We start from the raw sequence: 19,902 nt of genomic DNA, 5'->3' as shown, positions 1-19,902 counted from the left end.
TGTCTCTACTAAAAATTTACAATCCTTTTTATTTATGCAAATAGGCCACCAGTCATCATCCATAATTGTGTGTCAATCACATATAGCTAAGTTATCCCCACAAATCTTCTGCCCAATTGTCTCAACCAGAAAATTGCAGTTTCAAAGTGAAGAACTCTTACTCAGTTAGTTGTTTAGGTTCTGAAATTTAAAACATTTTTATACACACATAACAACATCAAGAATAGTGCATTTGGTCATAAAATTAATGCTTGTTTTGACCCATCAGCTTATATCGGCTTAGGATGTTTGCTGATATTCTTTTTCATTTAATAGGAGGGAAAAGTGTAAACGTACTGAAATTGGAAGAGTGCAGAGCCTATTTGAGAAAACATAAGCTTCGGATAACTGGTACCGAAAAAACATCTATCACGAGGATTCTGGAGCACTGCAGGTCAGTCATTCGCTATGGAATTTGACTAGATTTTTATCAATGTACATTTTCTTTTCAAAAGTAATGCTTTATATAGTTTGTATAGTATTACAACAATAGTTTTATTAGTGGTGCAATTACTATGTTGACTTATTCATATCTCACATTTCAAAAGACTGATAATGTATCGTCTGATCGAGTTCTGGGAATGTGATGTATATGTCGTTTGATTTAAATCAGCATTGTGTGTTCTATATATATATATTGCTGACATATGTGTTACATAAAGGTATCTACATTAATAAAAACTAAAATGGATCATTATGTTACAAGCCTTCTTCGATTCCAGGTTTCTCTGAACCAAAGCGGTCCAAATGTATGTACTAATGCCTACTCAAGTTTATAAGTTGTATATTTAAACTTAAAATTTGTGCAATTATATTTACTCACTAAATTGTAGACATGAACATAACACTTCTAAAGAATATATATAGTTCATTTTGCAAGCATATCTCCAAATTAAAGTCTGTAAAATATTTTGTTTAAATGAATCTTATGGAAAGAATTTATTTGTAAAATGATTATATTTAATTAATATTTTGTGTTGTATCAACCTCGAGTCAGGGCATGACTAATTATATATCATTATTAATTACTATTATCTATCATTATTGCAAATGTTCCCCCCAATGCCCCAGAAAATTTCATTAACTGATATATTGCTTAAATCTAAAAGATCAAGTCCCTTGCACCATTTTATTCAATGTATATTCATTCGGTTGGAGGTTGTTGGGTCTTGTTGTCCCCACTTCGATTTAAAAGCGTTCAATAGTTAGCAAGTTGTAAAACTTCTTTCTAAACTCTATACTTTTTGTTGAGGTTGTTTTCTATTCTGCAATTTTCTTGTTTGTGACATGTGATTAGTGCTCTTTTTATGTTTAATAATTTCTTTGTTTCTATTATGGTGACTATCTTACTTGTGAGCTCAGTTTTGTATTATTTTTTTGCATGTTCAAGTCATTGTATCCTAGGGGTATTGTCTCCTGAATCTTCATCAAAATACAAACAATTAAGACTTACTATTACTTTTCTTAATTTCCTGAGACCATAAGTTTGATTGTGGGCCCGTAGGATTCTACTTAGATTCATAATACATCTATGCAATATTTCCTTCCTCGAGACTAAATCCTCTTGATGAACCTTAGGTTAGGAGTTTTGCTATTTGGCACGCAAAACCCATCGCGCAACCATCTCGCGCAGGAGAAATAGGGGGGTGTGACCCACAGCAAGAAATTGGTCCCACCCCCTATTTCTCCTGCGTGAGATGGCTCCGCGATGGGTTTTTGCATGCCAAATAGACTTTTTGTTAGGCAAGTGGTCACTGAATGTAAGTTTTTTTGAGAAGGGCAAAAACTTTGGGATAATTATTTTACTGGATAACTTGGATATAAGCTTATTTCAGATGGGGTTATAATAGTTGCTGTAGGAGTGGCCTCATGCAACAAGAGTGAACTTAAAATGCTCCGCTGAAATTGGTTAGTTGGTAGAATTTAGGGTTTACTTTCTCTGTTTCTATTAGTAATTGCTATGTGTATTGAAATATGTAATACAGGATTTCTTGGGGAATAAGTAGAACATGATAGGTAAAGTTACTGTTGTAACGAGCAAAATGCTATTGAATTTTAAACTGTACCCCTGTAAGCTTGTTCAGTAATAACTGTTCATTCCGCAATCAACCTGTTATGTTCTGTATGATAAGTAATTTCAATTACACTTTGCAATCGTTAAATGACACAGGAGTTTTGAAATTATTATATTTCTTCTCATAAAGCAAAGTAACTACTAACAATATATACAAATTGTTTATGCAGAGGAGGTTTAGAATCTTTCACAACCTGAGCTAGAGTGTACAACAAGTTAGATAGGACAATTCCTGGTTTCAGTAAAGTAATGAAGAAAGTGCGAGCTGATACAGCTGCAAATGATGCAAGGCGCAAGGAGAGGAGGGCTGCACAGAAAAAGGCTGAGGCTGCTCTCTTTGGCCGTAGAGTGTCACCTGATCCGTAGAAAAGGTACAAATCTTTGACCTGTGCTTTGCTGGATAATATTCCATAGCCATTGAGATGGAGAAAACTCAATAAGAAACTGTGCATAATATAGAGTTCATAAATGGACAAATTTTTTAAGAACACTCATTTTTAAAATTTATATAGCAAAATCAACCGTTTCTTAAAAAAATTAGCAAAACCGACCCTTTTCAGATAAAAAGGAAAAAAGGGTCGGTTTTGCTTCAGAAGATTTTTTTTTCGAACTGCACGAGAGTAGCAGTCCTGTGCATAAATTTGTCCAAAAAAAATCCAAATGATTCCTCATAGTCTTCTTTGATCCTCACTCCCCTTGACGACGCACTGAAACTCCAACGCCATGAGCAGGAGACAACGATCTCTCCTCATCAGAACCCTCCTCTTCCTCTTCATCCTCAACGCCATCTTCTTCTCAATCTACCTCCTCAGCTCCCCATCCCCCGAAGTTTGCATGTTCACCATTCAAAGTGTAAATTTGCTGATGGAATCAATATGTGGTGAGGCTGATGCTCAAGATACTGCTACTAGAACTCAGCCAGTCATTAGATACACAGAACGTGATTATTATCTCCTTTTTTCAATTTCTATGTACCTTCCCTTTCTGATTAATTATTATTTCTTGTATTGTTTGCAGTTTTTTTTTATATTCAAGGATTTATATATATATTCTTCTTCATAGAAACATTTAAAAGAATCTCTAATGTTTGGTCCAAACTCTCTGTGTCACAGAACATAAAATTTGTTGTTCGTGCACATCCAACCTAAATCTGAAGTCCTCGATGAGCTCTTCAAATCCGCCAAGCTATTTCACAAAGTTATCTGAATATATTGCGGTTATCATCAACCATATGCATGTTTTACTGTTTACATCATGGGGTGAGAATTAGAACAACCTCAATTATGATGTTACCCTTAAATTTTTAGTTGTGTCATTGAGCATTGTTTACATGAAAATCTTAAAGGGCAAAGAAGTAATTATAAATTACTATTATCAGTGTCTCCCCCTAACTACAATATCTTTTGCTGTGACGGGATATGCTTAATTAACGGTATCAAGGTCTGTGAGAGGACATGATTGAGGCGCTATAAATTCTACAACTTTGGAGACAAACGTATTTACTTCCTTCCATAGTTATCTATGTGGAGATGTGCCACTTTACTTGGTTTCCAAATATTTAGTTGTGTGTTGATAGATCTCTTGAGAACTTCAGGTGAAAATGCGTGTACTTTTAATTAATCAAGAAAAGTTTGAAACATGCATCATAACTTTTGAGGGAACACCCACTTGATATTACTCTAAAACATGCATGAAGTTTCAATTACTCATTGAATATTATCTGCACTGTTAATGTAGATACTGTTGGCCTTCTTGTTTTTATGATGTTTAACAAACAATTTACAACTAATGTTGTTTGTCTAGTATTCGTGTTTTCTTATTTATTGTAGACAAACAATAAGTTGGAGGATGGATGGAATAGCGCTTCAACGATCATATCCAAAGGAGGTTGGCGGAATGTCGGTGAAGCCTTGCAATTCAAAGTTAAAGATCAAGTTCAAGCTTCATCCGCAAGTGTACCAAGTCAAGCTCAATGAAGATCAAGATCAAGCTTGGGTAATTTAGTTTAGGATTTATATTATGTGTGTTAAGTACGTTAAGCTCAATATCTATACACACACATTTATTGGTTTCTTCGTATATATATATATAGTTATATATATATACATAAGTTTTGGTTTCTATGCATATATATAGTTTTATATATATACATGTATGGTATTGGGTTTTCATGTTTATAATATGAAATCACATATTTCATATTTATTATTGTGATTTGGTTTAACTACTTAGATATGAAACAAATATATTTTCATATACATACTCCTATGTTTCATTCTCTAATGTATTTGTGAAAATATCATATTCTTAGTTTTTGGACTTAACAATAATCATATACATATTTTATTAAGTCTACAAAATCTTTGTGCAGAGTTTCAAAACATGGTTTAGCCTAAATGTCAAAATTCATATGTTTACATTTTCGTGTTTTGGACTATTTTGCAAAATGATGATATTTTTCATTTGGGAAGTCTTTTTTGGAAACCAATCATTGTAGCATGTTTATCATCATGTCTACAATCATTTCCCAAAGTTTTATATTTTTTGGAATTTATTTGATATTTTTAAACAGTGTTTTAAAATTAGGAAATCAGATTTTCATGTATCAGTTTTCGGTCGATCGATCCGGTCGACCGCTCATATGTTCAGCCCTCAGTGAGCAGCAGAGAGTCTGTCGGTCGACCGGTCCGGTCGATCGAAATCTCCATCGGTCGACCGCAGGAATTTCCGGTCGACCGCCAATATATCCGTTGGTTCCCAACGGCTATTTTTCTGAGTTGATTTTCTGGGGCTGTTTTTTGTCTTTTGCTTAGGGTTGTTGGCTGAGATTTTGGAGGTTATAAATACCCTCTTTGATCTCAGTTCAAACGAAGCTAAGAAGTTTTTAAAGAAGTTTTTAAACAAGGGTTTAAGCTTGTTTAGTTTGGTTTAAGTTTGGTTTGGGTTTGCTGTTACAAAAGAGGAGTTTACATCAGCTATTGAAGAGTTCATCTTCAACATTTTTCATCATCTCTTTGTGTTTTTAGAGAAATTTCCTTAACTCTATTTCCTAGCATTTCTACTATTGTATTTCATATCAATCTTATTGCTAGTTCTTATTGAGTTAAGTTTTTATTGAATCTCATTGTTACACACACCCACTTGAGCTTATTGTATTTGTATACATAATATATTAGGGTTGTGAGAGATTGTAACATTGAGTTGTGCTTAATTGAGTTCTCATCTATTATAGAGAACAAATTTATATTTGTTACATTGTGAGATTGTAAGGTTTTCGGTGAGCTAAAAAACCGAGTGTGTTGTGAAGTTTTCGGTGAACTAGAAAACCGAGTGTGAGGAGTGAACGTTGTTCGGTGAGCGTTGAAAACCGACATAGTGTGGTTGTAAACGTTATTCGGGTGAGCGTAGAAAACCCGGTTGTGATAGTGGATTTCTCTCCTGGAGTGGGGAGCGGAGACGTAGGACGGAAGGTCCGAACTCCGTGATCATATCTTGTGTTTGAGTGTGCTTTGGCGTTTATTTATACTTGTGTTTATATTTCTTGTCGTCATTGTCATTAGCTCATTATTTATATGATCCACTATCTAGTTCATATTGTTTACCCCTTATGTTAGTTTATATATCCTTGCATATATATATTCATCATATAGGATATATCTCATTGTTCATATTGCTTATCCTAGCTTATATAGTTGTTATATTTCATACTTGCTAGGATAACTTGTTAATTAGTTTTTATTGGCATATAATCGGATTAGATTAGCATAAGACCCTAATCACCCCCCATCTAGGGTCTAACAGATACTAGGTTTCATACTTTTTTGAGCTTTTCACAAGAATGTATTGATGGTAATGAGTAATAATACTTGCTCCTTTTTTGTTTTGTTTACCTTGTCCTAATTTGGTAAGATGAGAGTCCGAACTAAACCGAAGCAAATCATAATGCAAGCTCGAATGGATAAAAATTCATCCAAACAAAAATTGCACATGTATTTTCTTGTTACTTTATCCGGTTTCAATTAATGACTCGCTGAAGATTGTAGACTAACATACATACTTGATGCTGCAGCTCATCAATGAGAAGCCTCAAGTGATTCAAGAGTAAGCGTCAAGAAAGGCAATTTCAAATCAGCAAATAATTACCAAACTGGAGAGGGTCTTGGGAGTAAAATTGAGAGGAAATAAATAATTTGCCTTGTACAAAATTTGTAACTTATGGAACTTTGACATATGCAGCAAATGGTTCTATTTTGATTTTGAGCACCTTGAACTGATGATAGTGTATATGAAGTGTGAAGCTGGTTCTGTGTCTTTTTACATGAGATGAGCTTGTTGCTTGTGTTGCATCGTTTTCTCCTTTGTTGCGCTGCTTTCTTGTGTCTAATGAATGTGGTTGGTAGAGGCTTTTGTGTGCTTTTCTCTGTTGTTGCCTTAGAAATTTTAGATTAATTGTTTATATTTGCTGGCGAATGTCCTGTCTCTTTGAGTTTTGACAAGTTGGCTTTTAAATTGTTGTAGGGTTCATAATTTGAGTGGAAATTACTTTGCTTTCAAATATTTATGCTCATGTAGTTTCTTAATATGCATCACGTGCAACGCACGTATGACATACTAGTAATAATAAGTGAATCTACTTATAAGTGACAAAAAAGTTAGAGAATCACATCTTATTTTTTTCTTATGTAAAGTTAAAAATAAGTAATATAAATAAACTCTCAACCACTTAAAAGTAAAAAAAGATACTTGTAAGTGAAAATTAGTAACTTGCCAAACATGCTATATGGAAAAGACCTTTTTAATTCCGAAATTAGTAAACTTCTCATTTTGAAAGATTGTAACACTTTTTGCCCCTTCTTTTATGGAATTATTGTGCATGTTTTAAGAGAATTTTTGTAGTGTCACTTGTCACTTGTGGAAGTTTACCCCCCCCCCCCCCTTTTAATCTATTATCAAACAACTTTGAGTAAATTAAGTAATAACTAAAATCGGCAGTAGAGTTTAACCATGAATGGGCCAACTAAACACTATACTAAATTGATTTCGCCTTTAGTCCTAATATATATTTAGGGCGCATACTCTGCGCAGAAAGAGCGTCCGAAGCTTTATTCTCAACCGCATCTCACGAGACCTACATCAGTTTTGGATCCCCCCCCCCCCACCCCCACCCCACTTTTAATCTATTATCAAACAACTTTGAGTAAATTAAGTAATAACTAAAATCAGAGTAGAGTTTAACACAACGAATGGGCAATTAACACATATACTAAATTGATTTCTCGCTTTAGTTTCGTGAATATATATTTAGGGTGCGATACTCTCGGCACCAGGAAGAGCTGCTCGCGCAGCTTCTTTCTCCAACCGCATCTCCACCCATTCGGAGACCAGTACATCAGTTTTGGATCCCCCCCCCCTCGCACTAGCCAAGGTAAGTAGGAGGCTACTGGTTGTTATTCCCTGTTTATATGAAGTGGACCAGTTGGTAATTTGTCTTCCAAAGCTATTTGGCTCGCGCGGCGGCACTTGCGCCAACTCGCAGTTGGCCCCCCGCGAGCCAAATAGCAATGCCCTTTGTCTTAGATGCAAATCAGGAACGAGCGCTATATTCTATGAATGATACTATCGTATAATATAGCATCTATGAGTATATCATGCTTGGAAGACAAGCAGCATGAATTACTTGATTTGCTTTTAGGGTTTGGTACCCACTCGTGGTTATTTCCTATAGCCAAAACTCTAGAAATCGTTGGTAAGGCTGAACCCACTACTCAGCTGATAAATATTTTTCATTATGATCTTTGTTGACTACTCACTGTAAAAATAAGAAATGGGTTTATAACTTTACTTCATGCCTGTGAATCACCTTCAGTACTGCTCAAATGAGACTACGAATTAATTTTCACCTGAAATGTTAAAAAAACATTAGAATAAATCCAAACCTATTTCTACCCTACATAATTCACCCAGAAGACGAGAGTTACAAAACTTCCATTGAAATTTGATTCAAGTGGTTTTAATTTCAGTCCCGACAAATGACATTAGCCTCGTCGGTGCTTGTCAGAAAGTTCAATCGCCATTTAGTTGCTGCAGGAAAGCACTGTGAACGATTCAAAATCTCTTTTTCTGTTGGCATAAACGAATATTGAAGCCTGCAATGGTATACAAAGCTGGTACATCAAGCATACAGAAAGCAGAATATTTTCAATATATTTCATTGAATGAGAAGCTACAGAATCCTCTCTGTACAACATTGTGCCTACGAAAGATACACTGGCCAAAAAATACCACAAACAAAATCACACTCTTCTCACCAATAATAAGACCCACGTTGAACAAATAACTACAACCCAGGGAATACACAAATGAGTGAAATCCCTAAATCCCTATCCCTGACATATGTTAATCATGAGAATAATGCTGTTACAAAATAGAAACCAGCACCCAAACGTTTACGATAGGGGGATAAAGAAAAACAAACAGTCCAAGCACATACTACAAGGGAAAGCAATGATGATATTTGTCTAAAGCTTGATTATTAGCCCCTATGCTGTATATATGCGACAAAAAATTATATACCAGCTTGAAACCGCAGCAAACCTTCATGGATTTTGTAGAAAATATCCGTGACAAAACGAAGTTTTTCTCTTCAGAGCACGGCTTATGATTTGGGCACCAGGATCTTAAGCAAAGTAGTCTTGTCGTACCACAGTAACAAACTCAGGAGATAACAGATCCTCCTCTTTGTGCTTTCCCATTTCTCCGTTCCCTTGGATGCGCCAAAATATTTTCGGAGAAAGTGGTGTATAATCTGCATATTTGCAATAAGTCTGGCAATGTAAGAATCACATCATAATCAAATCATGACAAAAGTGCTGACAGCACATGAACTCTTTTGAAATTGTGAATAATTTCACACTGAAACTGTATTATGATAGCCTCTATTATCTTGCAGCTTTATGCAACAGGTTCACGTATTAACCCCACCCCCTTCACACACACACACACACACACACACACACGCACACACAAAAACCAAACAAAATAATACACGGTTATCCTGAGATCGATGCTTTGCCTGGATGCAGAAGTGTTTCAATCAAGACGGTGTATCTGACACAACATAAATACATGCTACCTACGTAAAAAATCAGATAGTACTTGTTAATACATAAATAAAGAAAGTGCATCAACCTAACAAGTAGTCTCAGAAGCAATCTCCTGCTATGGATACTCTAATTACATGGAAATAAAATATTAATATATTATATAATTTTCAGGAAAATCAGAAAGAAAACTTAGCTTGAAGTTTACTTCTTCCTAACTGATATTACTATTATCAGGAAGGAAGTTACTAGCCTCTCCTATCCAATTTTCGATCACCCTAAAGCTGACTACCAAAATTAACCAAGTATAAATTTTAAATAAATACATCAAATACATAAACTGATGATACACCAACAAGAATACCAACAAACATTATCCGCTAAAGAACCTAAATTAGAAAATGAACTCGACTATTCCAACAATTAACAATATAAGACCTATAGTAGAAGTCCTAAATAATTGAGAAACATAACTTAAAGCAATTAATCTTAATGTAAAGTTGGTGCTACATTTACAAGAACCCGTGAAAGAAACCACCAAAAATAGTTGTGAAATGCAGCAAGGCGCAAGTCATTTGACAAAATACGGTACGATGTGCTCCTCCCTAACCTGATCCACCAAACACCTCATGCTCGCTGCTGGAGCAACATCAAATCATCCATCATCACTAGACCATATAGACTTGATCAAACCGAAACCAGGAGCCATTTTTAACAGCTCCATTATAACAAATTAACTCAAACACCGAACTGATTTGACTAGATAAGATTCATCCACACCGTGATGTAACTTTGAGGAAAAAAAGTGAGATGAACAACTAAAAGAAAAAACTTGAACTCTGTCACGTAACACATTCTTCTTAAGTACAAACCCTCCTTTCTCCCGCACACGAGAGAGGGATTTGCATCTATCACTTCCTAAAGTATATAGATAATTTTCCCTAAAATAGAAAAGCATAATATTTTGAGAGGTGTTGCTTGTCCTGAAAGGCCAGAAAATGATATGTTGATGATTTTGACTTTTAGGCTTCTAGAAAAATGCATCCAATGATTCGAAGGCATATACCTGTATTTGGAGGTGGATCTGGTTCTCTTGTTGAATGTAATACAGTAGTTCCAGAAAGTATGGTAATGAATCCACAGATCTCGGATGCGATGCTACTAGCACTCTGGCCAGACCAATCCTAATAGTTGATTAAAAGTAGTTAATAATTTCAAAGTAGAGGGGAAAAAATGACACTTATGCAGGCATTTTAATATACCTTGAACATTATGGCACTTGCTAATATTGTCAGTGAGGTGAACATGGCATAATAGATGGGAGAAACTACAGCTGTGTTGAAAGTGTCCAATGCCTGAAAGAGAAATTTCAGGATCAGGCATGTAAATTATGAATAAAATGACAACAGATGTATCTCTTCAAAAGGAGACTCTTATCTCTAATTTGAAGCGAATAATGCTTTACAGTTTAAGTAAAGTATGGTGAAAACAAAGGAAACATTCTATTTTCTGCAAATGCTACGAAATACATCAATGAAAATGAAATTGTGATACTGTTTAATTTTTTCATGTATGTATCCTGCTCAAATCCGATTTTCTGTGAAGATTTGATAGATGATGTCTTTTCTATTGAAGTCCTGCTCTTCCCTTGTTAGTCTTTTTGGCTGCAATTGTGAGTTCTTTCCCTTCTTTTTCTCTATTACTTTCTCTTTTCCATTTGCATATTCTGTTATTTCTTCCTTCCTTTCCTCCCTTATTTTTTTTTTGTCTCCTTGTTTTGCTCTTTGTCTTCACTCATTTTGCTGCAGCTATTTTTCTCTCCCTGTTTTCTGTCAGCTCCCAAATTCCTTTGCAATTTATTCTGCTCCTACTGATTTTCTACAGTTTTTAATTAATATTTGTGTCATATATACACAATTCTCTATATGTGATTCAACAAAATTTTAGATTGAAATTGCGAACTGTGATTTGAGATGTGATTTTGCATTCTGGAATGTTTAAATTTTCAAAATAGAAAAGAGTATCCTGCTGTCCTGCTTCGTACAGCCACACACCTGTTCTTGTGCCTCAAGCCTTCAGCAGCCAAAGAAAACACGCTATCGCAATAGGATGCAAGTGTTTAAAGCGCAATACAATGCAGCGTGAACGAGACTATAAGATAGTCAGTGGGCCAGTAACCATAATCCTGGTAGCTCAAGATGATCCTCCAGGCTACAAGCTTTAATGTTCAACTCTAACTTGTCTACTTCTCAAATAAAAGAACTGGCCTATGTGGTAAATTATGAATTGCAGCTAGCCAAGATACTTGATCCTACATGTGTCCTTTTCCTTGGCATTTGCTCCAGAAAAAAACCAACAGAAGGAAAAAGGCAAGTAAAACAACAGAACAATTGCAAGATAAGGAGATTGATCTAAAAAAGAGTGCAACAAAAATCTAATCTAAATGTAGAAATGCAGTTTCATATATAAACTTTCACATTAGAGAGGACATTTCTGATAAGCCTGGTGTTGTCTAGCTGGACTCGAGATCAAATGGCTAAAAGATAATAAGAACAAAAGACAAGAGAGTACAACATTTTGTAACAAATTCTCCAACTGGAGATGGTAACACAAAACTCAGCCATAATGACGAATACATAACCAAATATCAAGTCATCAGGTCATGCCAACAGGAAGTAAAATAACAAGGTTAAACTAGCAAGGAGAATTATCAAGAATTGGTGAAAACTATCTAATACCAAGCATTAACTACAAGGTGAATAATGCACCCAGAATTTTCAACATTTGAACAGAGATGTGTGGTTCCGCCAAGATAAAATTTGGACAGAGATGGTGTTGGACCAGTTTGGTAATGATTGAGTTCTCAACTAATGCTTGCAAAAGGAGCATGTAGTTTGTATCTGACAGCTAGAGAGCACCACATATTTCCTCACATCTACCCATCAGCACATTTGGGAATTAAACTTATTGGAACTATCAAGAGCAATAAACTGAACATGATAATGACTTGCAAACCACAAGTAAATTACATTTTCTAACGAACATGCCAATTAAGCAAAAAATATAAAGTCGCAACCAGAAAAAAAAAATTTCAGACACGAGTTCGACAAAAAATTACACTGAGGTAAATGAACAGTGGGTGACGTGACAACACCGTGAGCTCCATGTTTTTTCTTTAAAGGTCGGCTTTTCATTGAATACAATACTGAAGTATATAAAACGTTTCCACATGCAATATGAAGTCCATTTGCCAGTAACCTGTCAATATTTGTCCTAAAAGTTTGTCAATAAGTCTCTTCTAATTTTCAATTTTGCAAACACTTGTCAACCATGTCCACAAAACATTTGAAGATGGATGTTTTATTACATTATGAGGGAATATTAGAATATCATTTCTTTATAATGTTTTGTCATGATTATTTAGAGGCTATTAAACGAAAATAATTAGCAGTAAAGATCCTGTTCTGGTGCAGAATAACAAAACAACAAATTTAAGGTCCAGATAGATGCTTGTTCATTTAGAAAATTAACAACATAAAAATTGGACAGTATATGGTGCAAATATATACTCCTAACGCAACAAATAGTGTCTAAGTAACGAGACTTGTTTATTGAAAAACATCTGAATGGAATGGACTGCACAACATCTGGCTCAGGTTTATTGGTAAAATTGAGTATCTACAGTCTTCAGATAACTCCCTCGAAAAAGAGAAAAGACGAAACAATAAAAAATGTGTACTTTCAGGCTTTCAGCTTTACTGACAGATTGAGAATCAACCTGCTTCTGATCTTTGAAGTAAATGGGAATGGTTAGTAATGAAACCTCACACTGATCCAACATAAGATTCTCACTATAGACTCTTTCATTTGCAGCCAGAAGAAAATTGTGTTTGCACAAGACAAAGACAAAAAAAAAACCTGCACTCATGCTCACCGATCATGGACTAACCTAGTTATAATAAACAATAACTATAGTCTACATAAAGTATACGGTAAAACTGCAGATATCCTCCCTTATATATATGCTTGTGTAGCACTTACCATTCCCCAACTCATTTATTAGCACTTATCAAATCCAATGGCATTTTCAGAAGGATAAAATACAGACGACTCCCTCTTTCCCATGAATTGAGTTGATGGATGGCACTTATCGTACACACGCATTCATTGTTCATGGATGAACCTAGTTATAATAAACAATAACTAAATTTCTTTACATAAAGATTTTCTTTATTGGCCCAACAAATTAGATGGCTGCTACTAATTCGTGAAACCTTTTGGCTATTACTAGATGCATGAAACCTTTTGCAAATATCACTAAAAAATTTCTATATTGGCCCTGCCAATTAGAGAGATAAGGGAGGACCGGAGGACAATCGCACTCCCTCCCTCTCGCCCCATCCAGTTCCTTCCTTTCTTTTCTTCTCCCTTATCCTTTCTAATATTTCTTTTGCCTCATGGTGATACCACTGACAAAACCAATTTCTCCTTCCTAATCTTCTTGAATACTATTTTCTTCTCATTCTTATCCATATTTTTCTTCCTTCCTTTCCTTTCCCTCAATATGACAGAATCCACCCTAGTTGTCATCATACAATCAAGCAGGGATCGCATAGAGCTCAAATTGGTCTTGGGTAAGAGGGGTCTGAGGTCTGGTTGGCTTACTTTCCTTCAAACCTGCATGACCAAATTCATAACCACTACTCATTTTTTCTTGCTAAAAAAATCCATCTCGTGTTAGTTGGAGGGTTTTAAATCTTCACCTTATAGATCCATTTGTTTTTGTTCCAAGACAAATGTAGCAGCCCTAATTGTAAGGTTCAGTTATATTTATTATTTATACATTTACATAAGCATACATCTTTTTACATGAAGTATATACATTGACATGTACAATCCCAACATATAGGGAAAAAATTTGACGATATACTTCTCAAGTATCATTTAGTCAAATTTTCAACAAAATCTATATTCCCTAGACCATCTGAGAAACAATATTATGCCATCTAGGAGGATCCCAATAATTTAAAAAACTGTCTGTTACATGCTAAAACTAAATGGAATTAATAAACATTGATTCAAGCCATTACCTTGTTCAAGTAAATCAACTGAGTAATGATACAGGAGACGGAAACCATTGCAAACACCCATGTCTGGATATAGCCAGCCTGGTTGAATCCCTCTATAGTAAGCTTAATGGCAATTCCTACGGCCTTTATACTCATCACCTGTTCATCACTCAGGAAAATGGATATAAGGAAATACAAATGATATACTATAAACTGATATTTTAAGGAACAATATCACCCAGTGCTTACCGTCAATGAACCGAATAAAGAACAAATCCCCAAGTAAACCATTATGTTTGTAGTACCATACCGAGGGGAGCAATGCAAAATCAGTACCAAAGACACCGCAATTGCTGCCGATGCATAGAAAAGAAAGGCTAGAAACAGAGAGCAGACACTTAGAACAATTAGCATCCCTAAAAGAACACGAGAAAGGAAAACTCATAGTACGTCTATTGAAAGAATTCTAAAAAAGATTACCAGGTTGAGTTGCCAATTTCCATATCTGCTCTACAGACTCTGGCGTCCGCTCCTCCGGTGCATGAAGCACAATTACAGTGGACCCAACAATACAAAGTATACACCCTAGAACTCCCATCTTCTGCAGCTTCTCCCTAAGTATAAAATGTGCCAAAACAGCACTGCCACAAAATAATCTTTCATCAATTAACATGGAAAAAAGGTACAATTAAAAATTGGATCCTCCGATTAAGCATTTAACAGTCACCAGTCACTCAAATTGTCAAATTGCTTATATTGATTTCCAATCAGAATTTCAACTAGAATCCAATTTTGAACCAATTATCCAATTTGGTACATCTTCCAATAAAATTCCAAAATTTGAACAATCAATAGATATAACAGAGTTTAGGTTTTTCTTTTTCTTCACCTGACAATTATACTCAATGCCCCGAGCGGCGTCACGAGAACTGCTGGCGCAAAGATATACGCGACAAAATTCGCTATTTCCCCAACAATCACTGCAAAAAAAAAGATCCCCATTTACAAAAATCAAATTTATTCATCCACAAAACTCACCCAAAAAGTTTTATTTAAAAAAAAAAATCAAAAGAACTCACTCGTGATCATTCCGATCCACCACAGCGGCTCCAAGAGGTAACCGTATCCTCCCGCCCCTAAGACATTCCAAAACAAAAATGAATAAATAAATGAACCAAATAAAACCGATTCAGCACCAAAATTAGGGTTAGGGCTAGGGCTAATGCTCTGGTACCAGCACGTGCGCCGGCGACGCCAGCACGCTTGAGTCCCTTCTTCTTAAAGATGAAGCTAGCTCCGATGAAGGCACTGGAGGCGACGGCGAGGATGAACCCCTTCAGATTGTCCTCGAACGCCGATCCTCCGTTCGCTGATGATGAACCCATCGATCGGACGGCTGGCAGATGCTCATCTATAGACTGTAGAAAGTTTTGATGGCTTTGAGATTTTTTTTTTCTTTTTTTCCTGGTTTTTCGTTTAAATTCCGCTCGAAATCGATAAAGAAGAAAGAAGAAAGCTCGTATCGCAAATCTGAAATAAAGTTGGTGCCTTTTTGCACTTCAGCCACTGTAACAATTCGATATTGCGTATTGCGAGTGTTGGAAATGTTGTTCATGGAAAAGACAATTTTACCAATAGTCCCACATTAGAAGATGATATGAAGTTCAAATAAAATTAAGAGCTTTTATTTGTTGCCTAATTTTATTAATTTGGGGGTGGGGGGGTGAGGGGGTTAATGTTCATCTGATTTTTACTGTTCACGAGGAAAAATCTCTGTTACTGCTTATTAAAAAATAATAATAATTTACTGCAAATTGATTTACTTACTTGTTGTTTATTTGTTAGCTAATAATCTAAATTATTTGCTGTTAAATTAAATAAAAAAATCGGTTACTGTTCACTCACGGGGGTCGCTATTTATTAAATTTTTTGTTGCTTATCCGTACTATTGATTATTTAACTAATTACCTCTAATTACTACAGTAACTGTTGTTTATTTATTTTGTTGATGCTCAATATCAAACAGAATAATCCAGAAGAAGATGGTTGCGGGGTGATGGAGGGTTCGCTCCCTTCTTCAACTTTATGTCTGGTTTTTGAACAAGGGCTTGATGTCCACGCTGCACAGACAAGAAGAACCCGTGAGAGGGCGGGGATTGGTTCCCCCGTTGTTTCTCTGACGATCAAGTTAGTAAAACTCGAGTGGGGAAGGGGAAGGTCAAGAACCGATGTGGTTTTTAAGGTGGCAATGTGCATGCCCCGAGAGATCTACCTAAGCTCCTCTAGGTTGATGAAGAACTATGTGTCCTTTCTCTTTCTTTTTTTGTGTGCCTCCCTCATCCTCTTCCCTCCTCTTTTTTTTCTCTTTTCTTGTTGGGATCAGATAGGTCACCTCTAGCCCAGCCTGGGGAAGCGGTGTTGGAATGCGGGCTAAGAGCCGAGTCACTCCTCGCTTTATAGGTGTCGGCTGGCGACTGGAGGGGAAGCCACTTCAGCTCTGAAGAGGACGTCTCCGCATTTTCTAGGAAGCGACTGAGAGCATGACAGAAGGCATGCTGGCATGTTGAATCATTCATCGCCTTACAGGTATCGGTTGGTGACTGGAGGGAAAGTCACTTTATTATGGAAGAGTGTGTCTTCGTATTTTCTGGGAAGTGATTGAGCTGACAAGTCATGAAGACCTATCAGGCCAAAATCTGGATAAGGCATATCCGAGGTGGACTGAGATGTTGACGGAGAGGCTTGAGGCCGGGGTCAAGTCCTCAACTTAGTCGACAGCAGGGAATGTCCCTTAAATCGTTTCTGAGAATTGCCCGGTGAGTGGGCGAGTACCCTAAGTAGGGTCGTACTCGATGATAGGGTTGACTGATCCCGCCATTCGTGTCGGCATGAAAGAATGTCGACATGTCCGAGTGGTCGGAATTTGATGTCCACGCTGCACAGACAAGAAGAACCCGTGAGAGGGCGGGGATTGGTTCCCCCGTTGTTTCTCTGACGATCAAGTTAGTAAAACTCGAGTGGGGAAGGGGAAGGTCAAGAACCGATGTGGTTTTTAAGGTGGCAATGTGCATGCCCCGAGAGATCTACCTAAGCTCCTCTAGGTTGATGAAGAACTATGTGTCCTTTCTCTTTCTTTTTTTGTGTGCCTCCCTCATCCTCTTCCCTCCTCTTTTTTTTCTCTTTTCTTGTTGGGATCAGATAGGTCACCTCTAGCCCAGCCTGGGGAAGCGGTGTTGGAATGCGGGCTAAGAGCCGAGTCACTCCTCGCTTTATAGGTGTCGGCTGGCGACTGGAGGGGAAGCCACTTCAGCTCTGAAGAGGACGTCTCCGCATTTTCTAGGAAGCGACTGAGAGCATGACAGAAGGCATGCTGGCATGTTGAATCATTCATCGCCTTACAGGTATCGGTTGGTGACTGGAGGGAAAGTCACTTTATTATGGAAGAGTGTGTCTTCGTATTTTCTGGGAAGTGATTGAGCTGACAAGTCATGAAGACCTATCAGGCCAAAATCTGGATAAGGCATATCCGAGGTGGACTGAGATGTTGACGGAGAGGCTTGAGGCCGGGGTCAAGTCCTCAACTTAGTCGACAGCAGGGAATGTCCCTTAAATCGTTTCTGAGAATTGCCCGGTGAGTGGGCGAGTACCCTAAGTAGGGTCGTACTCGATGATAGGGTTGACTGATCCCGCCATTCGTGTCGGCATGAAAGAATGTCGACATGTCCGAGTGGTCGGAATGTCGTCTTGTCCTAATTGGGAACCATCTCTCGAGTCGATATAGAGATGTCGACTCTCATCTAGGAGGTCAGGATCTCTCGTGCCGACCAATATCACCTTTCATGTTGACCCCAAAGTATCAGCTTGATGAGTCGGTGGGGCCGAGACCTCTATGATTGTGCCTTGGGTTTATCCCTGATAAGGTACCAAGGTCTTGTAATTAGTCATGATGGTCCAGTTAGTAAAACCCCGTAATTTTGAATGTTGTGAGATATAATAATAAACATGTTATATTATGATAAATAACGTTTATTGATATTTGAGTATACTAGGAATTGATTTGAGATCAATTCGATACATATACATGAATATATGAGTGCAAATGCACAAAACATGCACGAGAAAAATCTGGGAAAAATGACCAGTTAAGAGTTTATAGCTTTTACACAATGATGTACTTAGAATCTGAGAAAACTCAAAAGACCAAAGTTGTAGGTCTTTTCAACAGCTTTCCAACAAATCTTTAATCACCTCATTCTGAGGTCAGATGAGAAAGTTATCGCCAAAATACTATGTACAAATTTCAGAAACCTGTGTATTACTTAGTAGTCGACTACTATGCTTAGTAGTCGACTATCGGGAATTTCTGGACGTGCCACGTTTCAGTTTTCGGGTTGGATTTGTATTGTATCCTAACCCAGTTGTTACCCTAAGTATATATATATATATATATATATTCGTTTTAAAGCTCTTTTTACCCTATTTCATGTGAGATTATCACCAGTCACCTTCCTCCTCAAACCCTAACCCTAAACTGAGAATTTTGGGAGTGTTCTTGAGAACTTTGTTGAGAAGAAGGCGAGTTTTGGCATTTTGGAGAAGAAAGATCTTTCGTGCACGTGGTTGAGGAGTCCAACAACACCTTAAGGCAAGGTTATCTTCTTCCAAACTCATCCCCATAGTTAAATAACTAGATTAGAAGTTAAATATTGTTGTTTATGTGCATGATCTTAATATGAGATATAAAAAGATTAGAATTTTTTATGTTATTTCATAAACCCATGGTAGATCTATACTTGTTTTTCTTGCTGTTGTATATAGTTTGTGACATAATCATTGTGATACTTTTAGTTTCACTTTTAATCCGTTAATCATGTTTAGATCATGCCTAAACCCTAGATATGCAATTAATTGAATGTACATGATGTTTAAAGAAGTTTAACCCTAGACTTGTGACATCTAGGTTTTGTAAAATCAGAATTCGAAACAAGATTAATCTCTGTTCATATGTAGATTTTAAATCATGTTATTATTATCATATTGTTTACATATTGACCAATTGAAAAAATGATTAATTTTGATGTAAAACCCTAACTAGACAAATTTATACTTTGTTGTCATGCTCAGAATAGTTATTACTGTATGTTTAACAAGTTTAAATCATGTAAATATGAAGTGATGTTTAACAAGTTTAAATCATGTAAATATGAAGTGATAAGTGTATGTTAAGTTAATTTCATGTTTGTGCACGTCAGTATTCATGTTTTCACAGTGTAGTCGACTACTAAGCATAGTAGTCGACTACTCTGTCAAACCTTCAAAACACAGAAAACTGAGTTATAGCAGAGTAGTCGACTATTGACCCTAATAGTCGACTACTAACAGTAAATTTGTTGTCACAGAGTCTGGATTGACTAAGAGTAGCCGACTACTAATCCTTGTAGTCGACTACAAAGGCTGTTTTTCCTGAATTTTTTTTATGTCTACTTAAGATGTGATCGCGGACTTCGAGCCATACTTCTTTACACATATTTTTACGAATAGTGCATTAGTACACACTTGGGGTTTCTGAGAGGGTAATTAAGAACCAATTACTTTGAGAAAGAGTTTAGAATATACTATA

General features: G+C 36.5%; 2 protein-coding genes across 4 annotated transcripts; one reads left to right on the top strand and one right to left on the bottom strand.

The window, feature by feature from the left end:
- Positions 295-6,459, top strand: LOC109838003. Of its 3 annotated transcripts, XR_002246535.1 has the most exons (4): positions 295-433; positions 2,284-2,484; positions 3,226-3,372; positions 6,183-6,459. XR_002246535.1 is itself a non-coding variant. In XM_020406412.1 (3 exons), the coding sequence occupies exons 1-3, from the start codon at positions 2,837-2,839 to the stop codon at positions 6,191-6,193; spliced, it is 375 nt and encodes a 124-aa protein (XP_020262001.1). In that variant the 5' UTR covers positions 2,728-2,836; the 3' UTR covers positions 6,194-6,459. The 3 variants fall into 3 exon arrangements, 1 of the variants encoding a protein (XP_020262001.1); XR_002246534.1 differs by lacking the exon at positions 3,226-3,372; XM_020406412.1 differs by lacking the exons at positions 295-433; positions 2,284-2,484 and adding an exon at positions 2,728-3,053.
- On the bottom strand, positions 8,293-15,792 carry LOC109838002 (probable magnesium transporter NIPA6). Its single transcript, XM_020406411.1, has 9 exons — positions 15,517-15,792; positions 15,362-15,418; positions 15,172-15,262; positions 14,763-14,923; positions 14,532-14,659; positions 14,304-14,441; positions 10,476-10,568; positions 10,280-10,397; positions 8,293-8,918 (listed from the first exon to the last, which is right to left on the bottom strand). Exons 1-9 carry the CDS (start codon positions 15,665-15,667, stop codon positions 8,791-8,793), a joined length of 1,065 nt encoding a protein of 354 aa, XP_020262000.1. The 5' UTR covers positions 15,668-15,792; the 3' UTR covers positions 8,293-8,790.

Source organism: Asparagus officinalis, chromosome 4 (assembly GCF_001876935.1).
Source record: "Asparagus officinalis chromosome 4, Aspof.V1, whole genome shotgun sequence".
Lineage (NCBI taxonomy): Eukaryota > Viridiplantae > Streptophyta > Magnoliopsida > Asparagales > Asparagaceae > Asparagus > Asparagus officinalis.
The sequence above is the reverse complement of the archived record's forward strand: the minus strand, read 5'-3'. Positions and strand labels throughout refer to the sequence as shown.

Bases quoted from the DNA above. Each gene is read 5' to 3' on its own strand.
- LOC109838003 (XM_020406412.1), top strand. From the start codon at position 2,837: ATGAGCAGGAGACAACGATCTCTCCTCATCAGAACCCTCCTCTTCCTC. The intron at 3,054-3,225 runs GTGATTATTATC...TCTGTGTCACAG, and splicing joins AGTCATTAGATACACAGAAC to AACATAAAATTTGTTGTTCG.
- LOC109838002 (XM_020406411.1), bottom strand. From the start codon at position 15,667: ATGGGTTCATCATCAGCGAACGGAGGATCGGCGTTCGAGGACAATCTG. The intron at 14,924-15,171 runs GTGAAGAAAAAG...ATTTTGTGGCAG, and splicing joins GCATTGAGTATAATTGTCAG to TGCTGTTTTGGCACATTTTA. The intron at 10,398-10,475 runs GTATATTAAAAT...ATCAACTATTAG, and splicing joins CAAGTGCCATAATGTTCAAG to GATTGGTCTGGCCAGAGTGC.